This window comes from Micropterus dolomieu, linkage group LG10, assembly GCF_021292245.1.
Source record: "Micropterus dolomieu isolate WLL.071019.BEF.003 ecotype Adirondacks linkage group LG10, ASM2129224v1, whole genome shotgun sequence".
NCBI lineage: Eukaryota > Metazoa > Chordata > Actinopteri > Centrarchiformes > Centrarchidae > Micropterus > Micropterus dolomieu.
Window position 1 is genome coordinate 9110444 of NC_060159.1, and position 15525 is coordinate 9125968.

Genomic DNA, 15525 nt, shown 5'->3' on the forward strand with positions numbered 1-15525 from the left:
GCTCCTTCTAAATGTTTTGATTTACATTTCCTATATAAGTAACAAGCGTATCTTTGTTCAATGCACATTTGTTTTTGAAGAGAAAAAGCCCACCAGGAAACCCTTGAATAGATGATTGAAAAAACAACCACGTTGGTTTTCCATGCAAGCGTATGCATGTGTCTGAGATTGAAAACCAACATTCCACGGTCCCAATGTGCGCTCACATAAAAACATTCTATTTAGAGCATTTTGAGCTGCCTTGTGATCCCTCCAAACCCTTTCTAATGCAAACACAGCAGAAAAGGCAGTCAGTCAAACTCTCAGTCTCTGTTTCTCTTCTCCCTCTCATTATCTGATCTGCTATTGTGGCTACGCTATAAATTTTCATCTGTGTCTTTCTGGAGCCATTTTAGTCAATTCAGTTTGGTCTAAATATTATGTTGTTTCAAATCAAATATATTGACTCAGGTGTCATGCTTCAAACTGTCTTACTGCAACATATGATATGTTTTGTTTTTGCCAGCCAACCATCCCCACTGTCTTAGTGAATAAAACACGACTCTTTATTATCTGCTGCTGCTAGTTTCGTGAAATATACCTGCATATTTTTTTCTTTTTTCTTCAGTGCCGAAACACATCAGAGCCTTATGACTCAGAGATGTCAAAGAAAGGAAGCCAGACTCTGAAGTGGGGAAGAATCTGTCTGAGCATGTGCAGTATGTGGACAGGTGCAGGTGTGTGTTTGTTTGTCTTTATTAATTAAAGTGCCAGTAGGCTCTTTTCTTTCTGAGAGACTGTTGGTGTGTCTCTCTGCCACAGTTTGCAATCTTTTAGTCTTAAATCTCACCATAAATAAACCTTGCGTCCTGTCAGACCTTTATAACAGGTTCCTTTTTTTCCCTTCGTTAATATTGGTTAGGAACAAAAAAAACATAGGAGCTAGCTTCTCGACAAACCTTCCCAGGGATCTTTGCAGTGACATGTAATGCATGAAAACATGCTCTGGTGTTTTTCTAATCCTCCCATGGGAGTCTATCACATTTGTGGGCTTGTAACTTGTCACTCCCGTCATGTGACCCTACACCCTACTGCAGTTCATTACTCCACCCTGACCCGGCTCTGTCACTTTCCCCTCTACACTTCTATTGTTGTTAGTTTCCAATTACATTTACCAAAAGAGTTCAATGCTTGGTTTGCAATCAGTGTAGTGTGAGCTTTCTGTCAGGTGTTCTATTTTTGCAGCTAATTTCGGTCAGAATTTGAAACTCTTGTTATTCATGCCAGCCACACATGTTGGCCCCTGACATAGATACATAAACAATGGCTGGTTTCACTGTAGCCGATCTTGGAAAATTGGAGTGACGACGTTTTTTCACGATAAATACACATTTATTTACAAATAAAGTGGTTATAATAGAAATAAATACAAAATAAAAATCTGAGCATTATACTTCATGTGGTATTGCACCCATTTCGAAATGTACATCAGAAATACTTTTTCAAGACCAGTAAAGTAATATTTCTCTGATTAAAATATTTATTTTCCCAACTTTACGTAGACATAAATATATTCATATATCTATTTTTTCTTCTTCCACAATAGCTCTGTTTTTTCTTTCTTTCATATAAATAAACGTCTTCATTGGGAAACCGGGTGTCCATATTAACCTCTGATGTCTTTTTCAGTCTCTCTTGCCCACTCTTTTCTTTCTATCCATTCCACTGTCAGTTTCTCACCGGCAGCCGCATCCCTCCACGACCATATCTTGGTAGTTTTTCAGGATGACCTTCTCATATTCATCCAAGTAGAGCAGGGAGATGGGGCTGAGGTCAGTGGGCACACAACAGGCTCTGGGGATGTTTGAGTTGACTGAGTTGACCAGCGTTTGCACAATGGCATGATTGGTAGAATTGAGGTGGTCTGCTAGGGGGAACGGACATTCCCCTTGGCAATAAAAGGCGTGGTAGCCAGGGGGTGCCACTATCCACTCGTTCCACCCCACATCACTGAAGTCCACATACAAGGCATGTCTCTTGCAGCTGGCCTTGTGCTGGTGCTTCCTGCGTTGTTTGCGGAGTGCCGCCTGACGTTTTTCCCGTGTGTGGAGTACCGAGTCCCCACGGCCGTCATGGCCATACGTCACCAGCAGAGGCCGAGCCTGAGACCAAGAGTCCTGGTCCTGGTGCAGGGACCGGCTCACCCTGACGTGCCTACTATGTCTCTCTGCATGCTCCCCATCCGTATCCCCCTCCCCTGGGTGAAGCACCTCCACCATGAATCCATGGTTGTGGCCATTCCCAGAGGTCCACTGAGATACAGCGGGGCTGACGTCAAAGCTCTCCCAGCGGCTCAAAGAGTCCTGCACCAGCCGAGTGTCCAGCAGACGTGCCAGAGGATCCCTACCTTGAGTGGCAGGAACTCCAAATATCTCATAAATGTTGATACGATGGAAGCCACCTGCAGGAGCACTATCATTGGTGCTGCTGTTTTTGGAGCTGTTGTAGGGGGTTGCATCTCCCATGACCTGATCCCTGTAGATCCGCAGCTCCGCAGAGGTGATGAGCTCCTCATCAGGGATAGAAGTGAGGTTGAAGTAGAACTGCTGCGTTGTTTTGCCTTTCAGGCTGGCCAGGGCCTCCATAGACTCTAGAAGAGATAGCACAGAGACAAACACAGTGTAAGGAGATTGGGGTGTGAAATGCATGCCAAGGATGAAACAAAGAGTTTATGCATGATAAAAGAATGAGAAACAATGTATATGATTAAAGCCTAGCTGGCTCCATAGAATCACTGTGAGCAGGGAAACGTTGGCCCTGGATGGTTTCTCCCATGGTTTCTTTTGCTCTCTCTCTTTCTCTCTCACTCACACACACACACATTCACCCGCACACACAGCCAAGCTGCCACGTGGTTATATTGAGTGGCTGTGGGCCATTGTCACACAGGCATAACACACACATCAACACTTTGCACGCAGAACTCAGTGTAATAGCAGGCAAATTCTCATGGTGATGTAATACGGTCATTAGTGTCATGCTCATAAATTTACCTGGTTAAATGTCAGAAGATGAAAGCAGTGCGCTTCCATCTGTTGATAAGATCAAGCATGCTAGTCAGCCTGCCTTCAAAATGTGCAGCAGCCAATTCTCATATATGAGAATTGGCTGCTCTGCTGTAGCAGCCAAGAATTGGCAATTCCTAAATATCAATGCACATGAAAAGAAGTTGTACCATATATTGAAGTATTATCAAAGATGCAATATGGAAGTCAATGTAAAATTTATTACGTACACAAATGGTAACATTTATGCCAGCTGTTGCATTAACCTTTACAGAACTGGCCAGCTCTTCATCACTTGTAAATATCTAAATTCTGGAGTAAATCTATAGACCACAAATGGAAAGCTGAGTAAACAATGATTGAAATTGTATTATTCAATTGTGCTAACAGTTCTAAGCCTGTAAATGCTATCCTTTCCGAAAGATTACCGTCCTGAGGCACATGAAAGTCATATATATACATAAGCTCATTGGCATTCCCCTCTATAATGTACAGTAAATGAAAGAAATCTTAGTGAAAGCTGCAATTTTCTTTGAGGCAGCCCCACTTTGAACTCTTTATGAAGTTCATAGATGATGCACAGACACATGTTTTAATCTGTTTGGTGTGGTAAAATAAACACAAACTTTGAACTCTGTGCTGTTTCAAAGGAGGCATTTAGGAAATTCCACCATCTCATCCTAAACCTCCCTCCAGAGGCACAAAGACCTCAATTAGGCCTATCACTTCTCATTTGATGTGGGAAAGCCCCCTGTCTCGCGTTCCCTCTCCTCTGTCCCCAATCCCTCTCTTTCTTTCTTTCCTCAGCTCCCAAATCCCATTCTCCCTCTGTTCTCTTAGCCCCAAATCCTCTTTTCTTTCTGTCTCCTTCTCTGTCACTCCTTCTCTGTTTCTTTCTGCAGAAGCGTTCTCATTCACTCCGCCTGTCTCTCCTCTGAGGAAGGGCTGTGTGAACAAGTTGAGGCTTGTCAAAAACGTGTGAACCACAGATATGAGTGTACCAACATTCCTAATTTCTTTTAGCACTGCATGCCAAAATAAAAAGATAAAGGCTAATGTTGGGTCATTCATCACGGACCTGTCTCTGGCAGCCACTTCCTCTGTAATAGTGGAAATGTTCTATTTGGCATGGGAAATGGTTATTTTTGAAAACTGATAGCAGTGAAACTAATTATCCTAGTGAAATTAATATCAGCAGGCAGATGTGATGAATGATTAGAGCTGTTTGCTTTGATGTGCTGCACTTACATCTGTAGATACATGCTTATTATACGGAGTAGCCATCAATTGCACGTCTCTTGACATGGGAAGACTAACAGCCCTGCAGCTCTGTTAACATAGGATGAAAAAGCCTGGGGAGCATATGTAAACACAGTCCGAACACATTCGTAATGGCCGGTGGTGTCAAGGTGTGTGCTGGCCTGGTGCAGAGGTTTCCAATAGTGGCCAGGGAGCAGTCACTCAGCCTGGCTGCCCCGGCCAGGCTTGTTTGTAGTGTGTCAGTGTAGCCACTGGGTGTCATTGCACTAGGCCTCTGGAGAGCACCCAAGCAACCACTCAACCACCCCTCTGACTCACCCCTGATGGAAACTTCCCCACTCAAACACTTGGGACTATGTATAAGGACTCTGTGCAGAGCCCCTATGGACTCAACTTGTATGTTGTTAAATATGAAACATGGGCCATAGCAAATTGAATGGTAGATAAAGAGTTGCTACATGTTTGACAGTAATAGTTATTTTTTTATCACATATAAGATATTATGACCAGGTGCATGCGCTCAGCAGTTAAACTGAATCTCAACTCAAGAAAGCATCCCTTATGCATCCCTTATGTTTAAATTGCACCTGTTAGATCATCACATCAGCAACATTGTATTAACATATAGTGTATGACTTAGGAACTAATGCATTTTATCCAGCATCTATGAATCTTCAATGTGTAAGCCTTAATCATCTGAGCAACATATGTTGCCTTCGAAGTAAAATGCAATTGAACTGAAACACTGAATTCAACAGTCAGCGCGTATCCAGAAAATAAACTAAGTGAGCAATTATGGTGTTATTGGAACGTGCGTAATGGCGCACAGCGCGGAAAGAGGGGTGATTTGGAGAGAATAAGGCGCGCAACCCCTCCTTCGAGCTTTACTAAGGACTAATTTCTGTCCCGTTAAAATGACTCAGAATTCAGTCTGACACGATGACTTGGTCATAATGCGTGTTAGTATAATGTCATGTCGTGTGTTATTGAAGTAACAGGGTGATGACTATCACCTGCGCAATGGCACACCGCCCTTTATCCTACTCCTGTGGTGCGTGTCTGGAAAAACTGTTTTCAGTGCCCACGCAAACACCATCAATTATTAAGAAACAAATTACCCCAGGGATACCACCGCCCCTTGATGTTTTTGAAGCCTGTGACAGCTGCGCCAGGGGAATGTCTGGTTAAAGGTTGCATCACTACATATATGAGAGCTAATTTAATTGCGCATGAGATACTTGTTTGTAATTATGTCAGTGGGTTTAAAGCAATCGCAAACTTATTAAAGAGTTGCAAATAAATTTGACGCGTGCCACCTGTAACTGACTAACGCTCCATAAAACACTGAAGACTCTGAAGTTCAGTCTTGACGTTCTGAGTCATGTTTAAACATAGGTTTGTGTTGTCTGAGAGAGCCGAGGAGCTCTCCGGCTGACAGGTAAAGGTATGTCACTAATACATACCTTCATGGTGAAAGCTTCTAATCGTGTTGGCCTTGCTGGCGGCTCTCTCTGCGTGTTTCCCCATGCTCTTGGGTCGTTTAATGCTGTGGTCTCCGTTTGCTGAGTGCATGCGGTAAAGGTCCACCATGTACTGCGGCACCACGGCTTGCTTGCTCGGGGTCGGCCTGCGCCTCAGTCCAAACATATTGAGAAGCCGAAGCTCAAACTCGTTGAGGACGCTCTCCGACTGCTCTGGGGCCTGCTTCCCGGATTCGCTGTATTTCCTCCGGCCGACCTCGGGGATAAGTCCCGTAGCACCTTCCAGCAACACCTGAGCGAGCAGCAGTACCATGAGAGAGCGGACCACGGCGACCATGATCAGTCAGTCCCTGTGGAGAAAGTTGGTTTCTGTCAATACACTGGCGCTGAGGTATTGACATGAGATATGGACACCGCAGGGGCTTCACTGCAACATTCCCTAAACTGTGTGTGATCCCCGTACAGTAGGAATGATTGTAGGAGAGCAGGTTAAAAAGGGAAGACACTTCTTCACTTTGAAGTAGCTAGAACAAAAAAAGTGGGCTGCGAATATAACGCCGCCGGCAGTATAGCGTATCTAACTGAAACAGAAGATTGATCTTAACATGAACAGAAACAGAAATCAAAGAAAGTTGCGGGAGAGACTACAGACAAAAAGTCTCCAATTAGAAGATATAAGAAGTCGTGTTTAATGACGTGATATTAAAAGAAATACAAGTGTGCGTGGCCCGAAGGACCACACGAAACATGAAAGAATGTTGTCAGGAAAAGAGTTGGGATACACAGCAGCAGGAGAGGCAGTCAGACAGTGCTACAAGCACAGGCTTTGACGGTCATGTATAATCACAAGGGATAGAATTACTTAAAGAGCCTCGCAGGTGTTAGATCTGACGTGCGTACCAGAGCCAGATGTAGCCCGGGACAAGACATCAAAAACATCAAAAACGAAATATCATATGAGTAGCACTACCTCCAAAGAAGCAACTTTTTAACTGCATTTCACAGCGTTTTCCCCGAGGTTCAAAATGGGAACACTTTGACTTTTACGCACACACCCTATGAGCTTATAGTGGGAGAACTGTCGATTTCCAGTTGTAAAGTTAACGTTTGCTCGTGAATCAAGATATTTTATACCTGTTAACATTCGTAGGATTGACTTTAGAAAACTTCATCAACTAAGTCCATCAGCCTTATTTTACCTGACGAGGAAGCGCTGTGTCCGGTCGTCGTTCCACCTTTGTGCTCCGATAAATTCCACATTAATTCCTGTTTAATCCACGCTGCTTCTCCTTGGGGGACCAAAGACAGCCCATGCCCTTCGCTGATCGCCTCTCGCACATATTCTCACCAGCTGCAATTCGGGGTAGGTCTTGGTCAGCACGGAAAGTAAGGAAAAATATGTTAAGTCTATGAGGAAGCGAGTTCGCGTAGGCAGGATCGATCTAAGTATAAAGCATCTTGGTTGAACATCTTCAAAAGAGAACAATTCGCTGAGACAAAAATTGAGCGAAGCTGGCTTTAAGAGAGATAAGCGCACTCAAGTGTCGCTCCTTGGACGTTGTGGCTTCGAGTTGGGGAGCGTGTCGCCTCTCCTCTGTGCGCCACAGCGTAGTGGTTGAATTGATTGGTGCCTTCTCTTCCCCCTGGCGACTCTTTTTGTTGTACAGTGATGTCACTGGGGGCTGTCAATCATTTGTCTACTATAAAGAACCTCCTGCGGAGCTCTAATCTTTTAATACAGTCCCTACTTTGAATAAATTCCTAATTTACATTTTAGCAAAATTAAATGATTCCACAAAATGCTGGTGACCCCGTTGGCCCCCTTCTCATGATCTCAGAACTTTTGTGAACCATCAGAAAATATACATAAAAAAACACTAATCTTATTACAAAGGAGTCTTCACATATCCTGGAAAATTCACACCATAAAAATAGTTACAGAGTCAACAGTTAAAACCATACTGTTGCTTTTAGTTGTTTGTGTTTTGGGGATGATTTTTCCATATATAGGAATAGCAATCGTTTGTTTGCTTAACATCAAAATGGCAAGGGTTACAGTCCCTAGGTGGTGCAATATTCCTGTCCATTTGACCACACAGAGCAAAAAAAAAAAGAAAACATGTCAGCTCATGCTGTTTCATAAATAGATCGTTGATCAAGGTGTTAATAGCTGGATCAGACTTTAGCTTTTGGATTAAGGCTAATAGATAATTGCATCACAATGTGTTGCTTTTGTGGTTTCAAAGGATTAGACCCCTCAGAGGGACTATCACATCCTCCCGCTGAACTTCACTATGTGCGTGGGGGTGCTTGTACATGTGTGTCTGACACCAGAGCTGATTTATACATGCTTCCTCCTGGCTGGATTCACCTTTTCATTTCATTCCAATTTGAAGCTCGACGTTGAGTGAGAGAGTCTTCGAGAGTAGGAAGGCCATATTTGTTCACTTAGTTTAAGTAAAACTCCACATTTTGAAACTCTGCTCACAACAAAATCTCTCAAAGAGACTGCTTTGGTCTGATACAAAATATATTCTTTTTCTTAATCTAAGTGAAATGTTGTTCGTTTATGTTTGAAAGAATCATCTAGACTTTGGAGAGTACCTGTATTTGTACATTACATGCTCTCAGTGGCAAAGAGGGGTGAGAGAGGCGTTGCTGCATTGTTTTTAGCCTGTGGAGTGTAGTCAACAGCATTAATGTTAGGGTCATCTCCATAAGAAAAGCCCCCATAAATTCCCTCTAGTGACTTCCATTAGGTGATGATGGTGGGGCAAGCGGCTGTGTTTTGGCCAAAGCACTGGGCCTGTTTTCTTCGGAGAGATGGCAAAAGATTAAATCCCACAGAGATCACAAGATATCTTTGTCTCCTTCCAGGACAATAACATTTTATGAGGGATAATCCCGGATCATCCACTTAGCAATTAAAATACAGAGAGGCCAGTGGGTGCGTGCCGTTACCTGAGTGGCAGGGTGCACTGTTTCGTGGCCTTCCCCTCGCTGGATCCAAACACTTTTGATTTGATACTTTTTCGGTGGTGAATCTCTTATGCTTATTTGCATAAAGTCAGTTAAAGGTGACACATACCTTCTATCCAATCTTTTCCAAATAAGTTATTCCAGTCCGCTTCATTCATTCATTTATTTTCCCCGTTCATTCATAAAGTCACGGTATGAGAGAACATGTTAATTCATTCATACTGCTAAGATTTGCTCTATTGTCGAGTTAATCTGTTGGCAGTGATAGTTGGGTCTCTGCTATTGCCAAAACACCACTTGGTGAACCGAGTACTCTAAACCCAAACCCAGGTAAAAGCTGCTTGGCATTCAGATGCTTTAGATTAGGGGATAAGTCCTCACACAGTAAGCTGTGAGTATCTTTAATTACCCGAGTGAGAGGATTAGAAAGAGAGGGCTTTATCTGATGCTTTCTGCCTATTTTTCTTTCTGTATATTTATAGGTGGGGTTTGGAATGATGGGCATATGATGGTGTGTGTTTGTAGTGCACGTACAAGTATACTGTAATTTTAACAATATTAATAATAGCTTTATTTGTATAGCTCTTCAATGTAAAACATAGACAAAAAAAATAAGCATCACACACAGTGGTGTGCAACGATTAAAACATAAAAGAAATCAATGTGCGATTAATGAAGAAATAAATTACACACCACACGTTAAAAGCTATTTTGTATAAATGAGTCTTAAAAAGTGAGATGAAACCAGGAACAGACTCTGCAAGCCTGGCGCAGCTTGTGTCAGGCCAAGGCTGCTGAGGGACTTGATGAGAGATGCCCAGAGTGGTTTGAGAAGGTCATGCGGCTCTGATACTGTATATATGATTGTTTTGGGCCAGATACATCATTCTTATCTACCGTTGCCACTGATCCAATTACATGCTGATTGAAAGGACAACATCACAGAGCAAAACTCAGGCAGCCAGAGAGGGCAGGTAGAGATATGCTATCTTAAACACAAATGAACGACCTACTGAGGAGGGCTCTGAGAGGTAAACTGTGATTCAGCCAGACAGCGTTAACCCGGCAAGACCACCACAATCACTAGCGCCATTATTTCCTTCCAGCAGGCCTTCGTTTGTGATGATAGCAGTCTGAAAGTTACAGCATAAAATTGTCAAGACAGTGGTGCTCGCATGGATCTCCGCTGTTCTTTAACACTACAGTGTCATCCGGCCCATTAGGACAGTGGTTTACAAACGTTTTTTTTTTCTGGCAATAAATCTAGATGTTCTACTCTCTTGTCCAACAGCTTATAGGAAGAGGGAAACATTATTCAAGTGAAAATGTAGTGTTGTCAAAACAAGCGCAAATGCTGTACAGGGTTTCCCACACTTATGTCTAAGCTCAATTCCATAATATTTCTGTAACATATATACTCAGTGTTTATGGTGGTACAGCAGTTACTCAGTTTTCACAGATCCTGTTGCGATAAAAATTTCTTTACCATACACAGATATGTGAAGGAATTCTGTAATTTTAAACAACAAGTGACATTTAACTTTATGGGCTGCAGGAACATATACAGGGAAGCAAATATTTTCAAAATCTCCCATAACCCACAGGTGGATTGAAAAACAATGCATTAGAGTATCTGTACATTCACATAACAGTCATTTAGCTATACATCATTGTTATCAGATTAAACTGGAGTTCTTAGAATTCCTTATGTTCCAGCGTAAGGACTAATACGACCAGCCTCTGATCCAACCCCCGGGGCTTTGCTTACGAGCAACACAACTGAACACTCTCTGTCATGAATCACCCTATTTTGTCCCATTTCTGGTTGCTGTTTGACTCTCTCCTTTTCTTTATGTTATGTTCTTACACATGTCATCGCAATTTATTAACCCTCTCTGACTCTCTCTGTAAGACAATTTGGAGCTAAAATTCAGGTTATTGAAACACACAGACACTCACCTGCATATTGTATATTTTTCTAATAATTTGAAAGTCAGATATTTTCAATGGTATTTCCATTCATCCTTCACCCTTTGGGGAAATCATCTTCAGTAACCAAAAGAATAATATACAGTAAACCACCATCACGTACTTTGCTTCAAATAATAGATGTATCTTTTTCTTGTATGGAAACCCCCGTAAGGGAGAACAACGTGTAACACATAACACTTATAACAAAAGTATAATGAATCTATTGAAGGGGGGATATTTGAGGTTATTTGAGGGAGATTAGGATAGAATGTGTTTTGTTGTTTTAATAAGTAAATCCTGAGGAAGAGAAGAAGACATGGTTTATTGTCCTCTGCTCACCAGAGATATGTACATGCTCATTTCTTTGCATGCCACGGTATGTGTGCCATGTGCCGTGTGTGTGTGTGTGTCTGTGTGTACGCATGATGTGGATGGCGCGGCCTTCTCTTGTCATCACGTACATTCCAGGAGTCAGGGGGCAGACGAAGCCCTGAGATGACACTGCAGATCCAACTATTAGCCTTTCACCTGCTGTTAACAGCAGCTTGGCTAGACACAGGGCCTGCATTCCTCTGCCTTAAGCCTGATGTAGTCTTAACACATTGTTCCATACCTACAAGGAGATAATCTTCAGAGATGTTGCTCGAAAACCAGGGAACAATTAGTTGCCATGACTCACCTCTAATTCAACGCTCGATCAAAGTAGGCTTTTTAATTAGAAAACCAGTAAAAACTTCATCAATCCACATGTGTTTGACAGCAGAAGCACGACTGCTGGGCTATGCCGAGCACGTGCACATGGTGCATGAAAGAGATTGTGGGGAAATGGGACACATTTGATATAGTTTGGTCCCGAAATGGAAACCCACCAAGGTCAGAGACGGCCAGCAAGAAAGCCAGAGTCAATATTTATGGATACTGAACATGTGGCACACTTCTCTACCCACTAATTTGAGCAACAAGTCCACCTCCAGATTATATGGCCTCTCAGAGATCACAAAAGAGGGTCCAAACCTTGCTTGCATGTTTGAAAGATTGAGAAGCACGTTGAGGTTGGTCATTGACTAGAAGCTGTGCATAATTTGCCAAATTGGCACGCTCTTTATTTGTTTGTTTTAATTTTCTGTGTAAATAGGGGACAGGGGAGCTTTGATCAGCCTCCGTTATCCAGATTCACAGTATGTTGTATTTATCAGTTCCATTTGATATAGATATCACTGTAATTGTCATATTGTGAAATCACTTTTGATTGGTTTTTATTAAACCAAAAAGCAAATTTAGATTTTAAGTCCTCTGTCACATATCAGAAAAATGGACATATTGACTTGTATTTATGAGACACATGTCTTTTGATGTCAGAACCATGTCCTCGTTACTTGTTCTTACACACTACTGAACAAGGTGAAGTTTGATGCCTGGTTCTCTGATTATATAACAGTAATACCACAACACAGCCATAAAATCAGTATACCAGTACGAAAAACGTTTAGCTCTGTACGGACCTCACACTTCAGCAACTCACAATAGGAGTGATATAAACACATGCTTCATTTAGCAAGCTAGTTGGGATGAGAGGCAGTTACTTCCATTTTAGAGAGAAAGAGAGAGAGAGAGAGAGAGAGAGAGAGAGACATAAATACAGGGATCTGCCCTTTGAATGCAGCTCCACTCATAAAGACACCATGCGTCACTCAATTATATGTCTGCATGATTAGAAGCTTGAGCTACATAAACAGCCAGCGTCAAGATTTACATTTTACCGCTTAAGCACAAGCAGCTGTTTACAGACCAAGGAAGGAAGGAAAACACTTAGCAAGTATCTATACATGAGAGGCAATCAGATGACAAAGATGGTTTCAATTAATAGTTGTTTATGTAGATCTAATGTAATACTTGCTGGAATCATTGCTTGCTCTCAATGCTACCGCTTCTGGGTTTTAGACATGTTAATATGTGCATGCAGCTAAGTAATGCAGAAGTGTAAAATGTAGGTCCTTTAAGGGTTAAGGAAACCAAAAACACAAATAGAAACATCCTGATAAAAGTGTTGTGACCTTCACAGGCAAACACAAACTGACAGCGTTTTCAATCACTCGCTAGGTGAGAGCAACACTCTTCATATGCTTCATCCGCAGTGTCAAGCCATAAGCAGTACCACGCACTGTAGCTTCACATGTTCTTCACTTACACAAAACTACATTTCAGCTACACACCATGAGATTAGACCACTGCATGACGTAAGAAATTTCTTGACTCTGGGGGTTTTATCAATTGTGAGATTAGATACTGGGAAGGTTAGACAAAGCTGAACTATCAAACAGAGCAAGGACAGTATATTAACAATTGGAAATATTCACAAAGAGATTAAACACCAAAAGCTATGATAAGCAATTCTTTGTATGTAGATAATATTTGCTAAAGAGATGCATGTCATTGCTTTTAAAGAAGCAAAAATGTCTCAAATACACCCAATACTGGATGGAAAAATGTTCTGCTTTCTTCAATAACCAGTAGGAATTCATTGCCCAGCTACAGTTAACCACTATTAGCATGACAACATTTCTTTCTCAGGCACCATTTTTACCTAAAAAACGTACAGTTTCACATGTATTGATAAAATACATTGCGGCTAAACAACATTTTGTGTTTGTTAAAGCTACTCTAATCAACATGGGATCAAATGACCATGTCTAATGTGAATGTCCAAACCGTCAAAGTTAGCCACTAGCTAGTGAACATAGCTGCGCATTTTGCTGCTTAATAGCAGAAATTTCTCTAAGGAGCTGGAAGAGACCAAAACAGAACAAAAAGAGAGGGAATTTTGGACTTACATTTACTGGACAGGCAGAAACAAGTAGCAGTAGCGTTCATGTTTTGTTTTTTTCATGTTTATAGCTTGTTTCTGCTGCCCCCAAGTGGCCAACAAAATCAGTTACTGCAGGTATAAGGGTGATATTAAAGAAACTGGATGTTGATTGCAGCTAAACTACACTAGTGGTGTTAGCAACATTGTAAGAGCAGACATTACATGTCATTACATACTTGCTGTGATGTTAATGTTTTAGCGCAACATTTTTATAGTCTTTAAGACTTTGTTTTCTAAATAGGTCACCTCTGACATGAAGAACAGAGTAATTATAATCTAAATGTTGCTATTGTTAGGAAAACATTACTTATCTACAGTAATAATTAGTTCATTTTCTTTTCTTTCCCTTGATTTGAACACCTACACAGTTATTAGCAGTGCTGTGCATTGCAGCTGTGGTGTAAAAAAAATCTACAACATCTTTATACAAATATATACAGCTGTAGCAAAATGCAAAACACTGGCTTTCACATGGTTGAAGTTAGTCCGGAACAAACCCATTTCATTGTCACATTTCATTATCATGGTGTCGTGCTGAGTCTGATCCCAGCCGTACAGCCTGGAGGGAGCGGAACAGCAGGGTTGTCTGATGGGGGGGAAGTGGGGGAGAGGAGGCTACTAGGCTATAGGGAGGACTTGATTGTACTCTGGCATCCACAGAATGACATTATAGCTGTGTGGTTTCATGATAATAATAATCTTCAGAGCAGCTGTATAAACATTTAACTGACATCCACTCCCTGGGCATGCAGTATGTATCTTTAACTTCTACTAGGGCCAGTCTGATGCAACTATTCATTTCTCCGCCCATCTCTCTCCCTCTCTTTTTCTCTCTCTCTCTGTCTGCCTGAGATCCATGATCCATGTTAGTATTTGCTGTAAATGTCAATGGAAAATGAATGTTCACATCACATTAAGCTCTCAACATTTGAAGGAAAAGCACATAATGTTACATGCACAGGCGTAGCAAGATGATTAACTGTGTTGACTCGCACAGAGCTACGACAGTTGTCTTGCTTCATTCACTTTGAAAAACTGGGAAACAGTTTTCAAAAATTTGGGACTCAACAGAGGCCAATAAATTTAGACAAACCCTTGCTCTGGCCCCTCACAATGTAGCCTATTTCCTGGTAACATTTGTCTTAATTCGTGGCAGTTTGTGTAAATATTTATGTCACTAAACTAACTGTTCTGTATACAGTAAGCCCCCCAATCTTCCCTGGAATGTGATTTAATTGGCGGTTTCCTCTGTTTATCCTGTTTCATACGATTATGGGCGAGCTTACTGTAATGAATAATCAGGTACATAAAATGTGGCCTTAAATTAAATGTCTTCCTTAAAGGAAATCAAATGAAGGTTAATACCTGTTTCATGCCCCCTGTCTGTAATTCACATTCTCTCATCACATGCCAGATTATCATTATGTGTCATTTGTAATACAATAAACAGACTCCAGATGGCTTGGATTCTATTGAATATACACAGAGCTACAGAAGCTATGGGGAGAGCTGCTGGATTTCACTGTGTAGTCACTTTGCCTCAGACAGCCAGGCCAGCTCTCTTCCAGAAGCCAGGATATTATATCCTGCAAACGTGCTTACTCAGTCTCATAATGTAAGACATGTACATGAGGACAACAATTAAAATGCTTCAGGGATTGGAGATTAGTGTGTGTTTTGTCAGTTACAATAAGAGTGGATGACTAAGCTTGAACAAACGCAACAATACTGAGAAGTTTTTTTTATCTGCACTGTTCTTCTTGATGTTTAAATTTGTCAGCTATCTCAAAGTAGTTTCTTTATTGCTCACACATCTTTGACATTGTGCAGCAGAGCAGGCAATGTAAACGGAAGACAAGAAATAAGATTTTCTGATTTCCCAATTTATCTTGGCTCTTGGCTTGTCATTGCATGCAGTGCTTTT

At 41.5% G+C, this 15525-nt stretch overlaps 2 protein-coding genes across 6 annotated transcripts in view; one reads left to right on the forward strand and one right to left on the reverse strand.

Moving 5' to 3' along the window:
• The window catches only part of LOC123977373 (1-phosphatidylinositol 4,5-bisphosphate phosphodiesterase beta-1), a 171373-nt gene that overhangs the window by 22473 nt on the left and 133375 nt on the right, over positions 1–15525 (forward strand). For 2 of the 5 annotated variants that reach the window (XM_046059997.1, XM_046059994.1), the window contains exon 5: positions 608–716. The exons of 1 other annotated variant lie outside the window; for it this stretch is intronic. The gene's annotated coding sequence lies outside the window, so the exon portion shown is untranslated. Of the gene's footprint in view, positions 1–273; positions 290–607; positions 717–15525 lie in introns of those variants that run through there. 2 more of the 5 variants (XM_046059998.1, XM_046059995.1) reach the window with 2 other exon arrangements.
• Positions 1448–7326, reverse strand: bmp2b (bone morphogenetic protein 2b). The gene is made up of 3 exons (XM_046060003.1): positions 6985–7326; positions 5768–6135; positions 1448–2629 (listed from the first exon to the last, which is right to left on the reverse strand). Exons 2-3 carry the CDS (start codon positions 6120–6122, stop codon positions 1716–1718), a joined length of 1269 nt encoding a protein of 422 aa, XP_045915959.1. The 5' UTR covers positions 6123–6135; positions 6985–7326; the 3' UTR covers positions 1448–1715.

Coding starts and splice junctions, on each gene's coding strand:
- bmp2b (XM_046060003.1), bottom strand. CDS start 6,122: ATGGTCGCCGTGGTCCGCTCTCTCATGGTACTGCTGCTCGCTCAGGTG. Junction 2,630..5,767: donor TAGAAGCTTTCACCATGAAG/GTATGTATTAGT, acceptor TATCTCTTCTAG/AGTCTATGGAGGCCCTGGCC.